Source organism: Echinococcus granulosus (genome assembly GCF_000524195.1).
Source record: "Echinococcus granulosus chromosome Unknown EG_S00015, whole genome shotgun sequence".
NCBI classification, from domain to species: domain Eukaryota; kingdom Metazoa; phylum Platyhelminthes; class Cestoda; order Cyclophyllidea; family Taeniidae; genus Echinococcus; species Echinococcus granulosus.
Window position 1 is genome coordinate 73,720 of NW_020170395.1, and position 7,330 is coordinate 81,049.

The 7,330-nt window shown below is 42.2% G+C and overlaps 1 protein-coding gene across 1 annotated transcript; it reads left to right on the forward strand. All coding sequences in view use genetic code 11, as the record gives it.

Annotated features, from left to right (window-relative positions):
• Window positions 1-1,701: 1,701 nt before the first annotated feature.
• EGR_03026 (Ras-related protein Rap-1b) lies at window positions 1,702-4,037 on the forward strand (the record flags this gene model as incomplete). Its single annotated transcript, XM_024492275.1, has 4 exons — window positions 1,702-2,273; window positions 3,086-3,281; window positions 3,317-3,598; window positions 3,939-4,037. The coding sequence occupies 4 exons, from the start codon at window positions 1,702-1,704 to the stop codon at window positions 4,035-4,037; spliced, it is 1,149 nt and encodes a 382-aa protein (XP_024353201.1).
• Window positions 4,038-7,330: the final 3,293 nt, after the last annotated feature.

The window sequence follows — 7,330 nt, forward strand, 5'->3', positions numbered from 1 at the left end:
AGTGTCTTCACTGTTTACCTGATTGTTAAGGTTGGGCAACGCCTTCATAGTGGGGATTGCTTGCTGAAAAGACCGCTCCTTTCCTTGACTACTGGTGTGTGTTGACAGCACCGGTGGAAATTTTCAGGCCACGTTGCCTGTGTGGCTTGACCCGGTGGACTTGGAAGCATGAGTCATCGGCCATATTTTAATCGACTCTTTGATTAACTTTATCCACGCCTTCATTGCATACGACTACAGCTACGGCTCTGATTGAGTGGAGCCGAGCTTCAGCTGTGCTTCTAGTTGCGTCTAAATTCCCATATCAAAGCCAATATAAGGTGGAAGTGTAATACGAAGAATGTCTAGTTTTAATATCCACCCTCTGGCGGTCGGTCCACCCTCCGTCATTTTAGGGTACGATTTTTTTGCACCCTGGTCCTCGTTTCCAAGTGATCGTTGTATGCTTTTATAAATTCGTAGTTCGAATATCTGTTATGTTATTCGCATCATCTCACAGTTGTTTTTTGGTGAAACGCTTTCGAATTCTTTTTGGCGAGGCGTCAATGCAAACTGTAATACCATTACAAAATCTTAGCCAAAGGGTGCAAGTTTGTTTGTATTTTGCGTTATTCTATTCGCGTCTCACGACATTTGGAACCGAAGGACTCAAAAACTTTTCATTTTCAATATTTTTATTCTCGCAAGTGTTTTTTGTGGTTTGGTTGCAAACTGCGTCCAGGTAAAACCGGGACTCATAGTTTATCAAGAGTAAAAGCTGATTTCATGGATCGCAAGCTGTATATACTTTTTGGCAGTTTTTTTTGTTATATTTGGAACCTATCCCAGGGTTTAACCACCTGGAAAGCAGTTCTCACAAGGAAAAGTTTACCGGTATGGCTTAACCATCTTATGCCAGTCTGGTTGTCTTGATATCCTTATCGTAATTGGATGTTTTCGCGAATGCTTGTGTTCATTTTTGAATAAGTTGTACGTCGGTCAGGTGTTTAACACGCTAAATCATCATGGAGATGGCTTGTATGCTGTTGGGTAGTAACGGGATCACCGCGTTCAAGATGGCCATTGCAATCTTTACACGTTTGCGCTATCCAGATCCCTTACTGTTGAAGGTCTCATCCCCATTTTGCACTTGGATTCTCCTGTACACTTACGCTTTCATTCACAAGCAACATCACACGTTGTTTCATGCGTGCACGCACTCACCACCACTATCACTGCTGCCGACTACCTTGATTAGGGATGTGTGGGGTGGTCCGCGACCTATGTGCCAGACATTAGGAATGGATAAGACATGCTTTTCCCATACCATTACCTACAGTGCCTTTAGGGTGTTATTCCTTATTATAAACGTAAAATTAAGCCTTCGTTTGACTGGAATGCCATCTGGCGCTTTGAACACTGGTCATTGCCTTTAAAAATCATAATCAGTTTTTTTTTTGCTTTTTCTATCAAAGGCATACGCTTGAAATTTACTTCTGGAAACACCTTTTTTGAAAAACAACCGGTAATCTTGATTTCCTGACGATTCTCTAGCGTTGAAATTATTCCAGAAAACCGTTACAAGGCGGAGACAGCTCGATATTAACCTAGTAGCAGCACAAGGAAGGTATTGGGAGCGATACAGTCGTCTGGCAGAATAGGCAACATGGTTCAATGCTCTTTTACCCGTTTGTTATCACTCCATTCCTTTCTTAGAGTCCAATGTACTCAAAGGGGGCCGTAGAAGTGCTGTCGGAGGGCGATCCAGAATGTCCTCCGCTAATTGGTCGTCCCACCCGACCCCATGCTCACCATCTCGCCTGTCGGCCACTTGGTAAGCGGCAAGCAGAAATGGTTCGCACGGCTCACATCTGTGCTGAGACTCGGATAGCTTTCGTCGGGAGTCTCACCGACACCGATGAGAAGGCGGTCGCTTACGCTCATCGACGTGCCATAACTGCGGCTGTGGGCGACCTTTTCGGTAATATTTCCGGCGCCCCGTTGCTTGCTTTTGACCTCCTCAAGTGCACCGAAGTAAAGACAGGGCGAACAGAGGGAGCGGAGAAGTTGGGTGAGATTGAGGAGCGACGGTTCAGTCTCCTAATCGCGCTGCAGAGGGCCCACGTGAATGAGATGGTTACGGCGCTCTCGATGATCACTGCGGGATTCTGTGGTGGCGAAATACTTCGTCTCTTTATGGCGCCCACCGCCCCGCCCGAAGTGCGTGCATCAGCTCGGGTGCTTGTGGATGTGCTTGGAGTGGCGGAGGCGCCCACTTCACTGGTGTCGGCAACGTAATGGAAAAGGCTTTCATTTCTGTTATCTTGGTATTGACAAAAGAGCCTCTCACTCAAAATTTGGGGTGTTTCCAAGTGGATTCGGGTGTCGTTCTGTATAACCCAGTAGTTACTAGGTTTCCTACGGTAGAATCTGGCCATCTGTTCCATATGATGACCAAGATATGGAAGTAGTTCTAGTGAGTTGCACACTTGTGCGGTTTCGGTATGCTGAGCACGGCACGGGTACAACTCATTTGAGTTAATTGAAGTAAGTGTGGGTGCCCTGTGCTGGCTGAGTGACTTCGGCGGACTGATTTCGGTGATCGTGGCCCATTTGTTACTTTGTGTCAGAGCATGGGTGTGGGCTCTGTTCGAAGGGCGTAAAGGCATAATTAATGGAGAAATGGTCTAGGGGTCGCAGAATGCTTGTGTGCTTGGGGTTATTTTTTTTTATACTGTCGGAGAGAGGGTGCATGAGTTGGCTGCAAGAAACAATCCTTGGGTACATTACCGCGTCTCAGAAGTGAAAGCGGTTCCCTATTGGTTCCCTTGAGCTGCTTTTGTGATAGCACTTATGAGAAAAACATTTCCATAGTCGAGGAGGCAGTAACTTGGTAGGGATCTGCCATAAACTCATATGCTTTTTAAACCAGGCATTCTAAACTCAACTAACCACTGTATCTTTTTCCATTAAAACAAAAAGTAATTCCAAATTTTGATTTTTTTGCATATTTTTTGGTATTCAATTAGGTTTAAAGTGGCTTAAGAGGCTTGTTTTACACGTTAGCCGAGTTTGTGCGCTTTTCAGATCCGTGTGACCTTTTGAGCGAGGTGCTCCGAATGAGGGAGTATAAACTTGTAGTTCTCGGTAGTGGAGGTGTGGGGAAGAGCGCTTTGACCGTACAGTTCGTCCAGGGAATATTCGTGGAAAAGTATGATCCGACAATTGAGGACAGCTACAGGAAAAAGGTAGAAGTCGACAACGAACAATGCATTCTCGAAATACTAGATACTGCTGGCACTGTAAGTCCTTGACGCAGTCGTCATTATTCTCGTAGGAACAATTTACAGCGATGCGAGATCTGTACATGAAGAATGGTCAAGGCTTTATTTTAACATACTCAATTACCTCTCTTCCCAGTCTATTTGATCTTGTTGATCTTCGTGAACATATAGTTCGTGTTAAGGATACTGAAAATGTCCCAATTGTCCTTGTTGGGAATAAATGTGATCTAGAGGATGAAAGAGCAGTTGGTAAGGAGGAAGGCCAGAAGCTCGCACGGCAATGGAATTGTTCATTTATGGAAACGAGCGCGAAATCAAAGATTAACGTTTCTGAGGTGTGTTCCTTGTCACTACTTCTTCAATACACATCTAAAATCGTTATGATCTTTTCCAAAAACATTGTTAACTAGTCTTAAGTTCTTGCGTTAGCAGTCCTTATCACTTAATCAATGTGGTTTAATCTGTTGTATCGATAGGATCACCGTTCTTCACAGTCATATACTTTGAGATTGTTTGTATTCCTTTTAATTACCTTCAATGATGGTACAATGGTTAAAGGTCGTGTTTACACCAGAATATGTTCATATCTATGACTCCTGGGCAATTATAAGGCCTTTTATCTCTTTAACCCACCACGTTTGATGACATTCTCCTACCTTTTTCTCCACATCCTAGGTTTTCTATGATTTGGTGCGCCAAATAAACAAGCAGCTTCCTCCAGTGAAAGGGAAATCAAAAGATCGGCGGTCGAAGAGCACTTGTTGTCTTGTTTGAACATGGCTTCTTTCTCCCTCTCTTTTCCTCCCTCCTGTTTCATGTGTGCGCCTCATCTATGTGCTTTACATCTCCACTGTCATTTTAACCTCTCTGATCCAGTGAATGGTGAACTCGCTTTAATTTTGATAATTATAAACTGTTAGCAGAACTTTATGTGATGCCTTACGCGTTTTGCGATCTATCAAGCAGTCGTTTTACATGCCTCATTAAAAGTAGCATGAATGAATTTAGGCCTCCATTGTAAATTGTGCTAATGCAGAGTGCCACTTAACCACACTTTTAGTAGGAGATTTCTTTTGCTTGTCTAACTTTTTTGCTTCCCTTTGGTGAAACCAGGGATGATAGCTAGATCAGGAAAGTACTATTTTGATAGTTCTGCCTTTCATTGTTGCCCTTGTAACTTTATTAGGCAATTGTATCCTTCACACTAAACTAAATCTTAGGTTTCCTTCTGTTGCCATATCTAAACGAGAATTCTGCCCCAGATTTTATGACTCTTTGGCACACATGTTTGTGTGTACTTTTAGTGGTCCGTCTTTGGCCCGTCGAATCACTTATTCACCCTCTCTGATTCGCTTATACATGTGTGGCTCATTCCATTCGTGGATAAGCGTGCGTCACTAGTGATGTGGACCATCGCATTGCAGTAAACATGTACGTGTGAATGAGCGACTGAAATATTTTGGTTAAGTAAGTGTATAAATTCACTTCTTTCTCTTGTGAATTAGTCAGCTCAATCCCTTTTGCCTCCGTATCTGCTTATTCGAAGTGGAATGACTAACTTTCGTAGAAGCTGTGGTATATGTCAATTTGAAAGTCACGCTTGGAGGACCAGCAGCACGTCTATGACCACCAGACTGAGAAGGTCCACGTGATGTTACATTTGTGGTCAGCCAGTTTTCCAAAATTTTGTAGAACCATTTGCCCAGTGGTGAAATCTAGCTAATGGGGTACGGAAACACTTTTGATATTTTATCACTGATTTTATCCACCCTTTGTTTAGTAAAATCATGAAGATTCTATGGAATTAAATGATCTGCTGCCCCACGTTTTGTGAGAACCTGAAGAATGCCAGTTGGTTGGCTGAGGTAATCTTTTTTGTAAATTTTTTAGCTGATTGTGCTGACTGATGACTCTAAAAGTTCACTTCATTGTGTGTGAGCTTGAACAATATCACTGTATAAATCATACTGTTTATAAATCTTCCGTCTAGTAGAACAGCGATAATGTAACTTCTGAGAGCATAAATCCCGAAACGTTTGAATACCTAGAGCCTCGATCCCGTTAAACTACGATATGCATCATAATGTAAAGCCTTGGTGCTTGGATATACTACGGCGCAGCCATCTATTCTGCTCTCATTTAGTTTTGACAGAGGCTGCGCATGGCTCTCATCTTACTATCGGTACTTCAAGATTTTATTCCATCATAATCCCACTTCAAGGGCGCCTTTAGCATTACAATGGATGACTTACATTTTACTTAAGGAAAGTATACATATTGTGCAGTTCTGTCTGAGGATTTTTTGTTCGAGACAAGAGAAGACAACGCAAATTCTTGTTTGCTTTCTTAATGGGAAGAAATACGAAAAAAACCAGTTAACAAAGGCCAACTCTATGCATACTAAGGTGCGAGTATGCACTGTCTGCAAAGCTTATTAATTTGTTTTAAGTAGACATTTCTGTCTATTTTTGGTTATTTGTAATGCTTTTTGACATTCGATATGGATAGCTTCCGTCAACTGGCTGATGTGAGCCCTAAGAAACACACTAGCAATTGTGAACCTCTTTAGCCAACCATCATCACGATTGTTGCAACTACGGAGGCACCCTAATGGCATAAGAGATGTAGTATGACTTGACTAGAGCATATCTAATCTAGATAAATAATTTGAAAGAATTGTGTTTATTTTTTCTACATCCATGATACGACTTTACTTACATCACTCATCACTGTGAAAATATGCCACTGGTCGCCATCGACTTGGGCTCCCCAGTTAGGAGAATAACACTTTTACAAATTTTAACACCCAAAGTATCTTCAAAAATTAACCTTTTCTGCTTTTAAGTGTTAATAAGGTGAAATGCAGAGTGATGCAACAGATGAAGGAGGGTAGTTAGATTACTCATGGAAACGAATGTTTAACTCTAGCGTTTATTTCCCAAGCATATGATGTGATTTTTACATCGCAGATGTACAGCACGACATGAAACGCGTGGTAAATTATCTGCGTCAAACTTGGATGTTAAGGAAAGAGGGACTCAACAATTTAAAGGTCATTTTAAATCTTATTATATGATTGATGTTAGAAGAAGCTATGTTTGGAATAAATCACTTTATGCATGTCTATTCAAGATAAAATGAAGACCAATTGCACGACCATTCTTCAGCCAAGAAACGTTTTACCCCAATATAAGTCTCGAATTCGGAAATAGTTTATGCATAAGAAGTGAAACATAGCACTTTAACGCCCCAATCCTTTTTTTTTAAAGGCAGAGGAAGACATAATACTAGGCGAGAACTGCGATAGCCAACGTACAAAAGGGTCGCGAAACAAAAATGACGAGTTAAACAAATAAGCAAAGTGCTACATAGCCCCCTCTCCTCCTGACCGTCGGCCCCAGCGCTTCCATTTAGGTTAGCCTTCTGCGTCGGTCACCACAGCGTGGTTGGTTCTGTAAGAAAAACAAGCACGGACCAGTTGCACCAGTCGCTGACTTTGAGTGCAGCTGAGAGGATATCTGACCGCAAGATCACTGAACACACTTGATAAGTTCGGTAAAGTTGGAATTTCGTCCTGTTTTGGAATTGTACTAGAGGAGGGGAGAATGCGCCAGTTATCAAACCTGTCCGTCGCTAGTCATGAAAACAGCAGGCCAAAAACGGATTCGTGTAATAAAAGATGGGTTTTAAAATAGCCCAGTGAAAATAAGGTTTCGCATCTATTAATCCTTTCCACATTGTTCTCACTTCAGTGTTACCCAGGCCAATACCCATCTGGCTTCTATCCAGCCAGTGGAGAGGGAGAAAAGACATAGCGCGTTCAATTATTTGACATTTCCCAACAGCTACTGTAGGCAATAATACAATCAACCTTTCTGGATAGTTCAAAGCTAGAGCCGTTTCATTGGTTAATGGCATTCTTGCATAGCACGGGAGTGAGGCACTTGCCGAAGGTAGATATCGTCTTTACGCCCTCCCTTATAGGACGTCACTGATTTTCCCATTTGTAGCACGCATCATTCTTCCGTCGCATTAAGATTTAGCAACAAATAGAGATATGGCTGTTG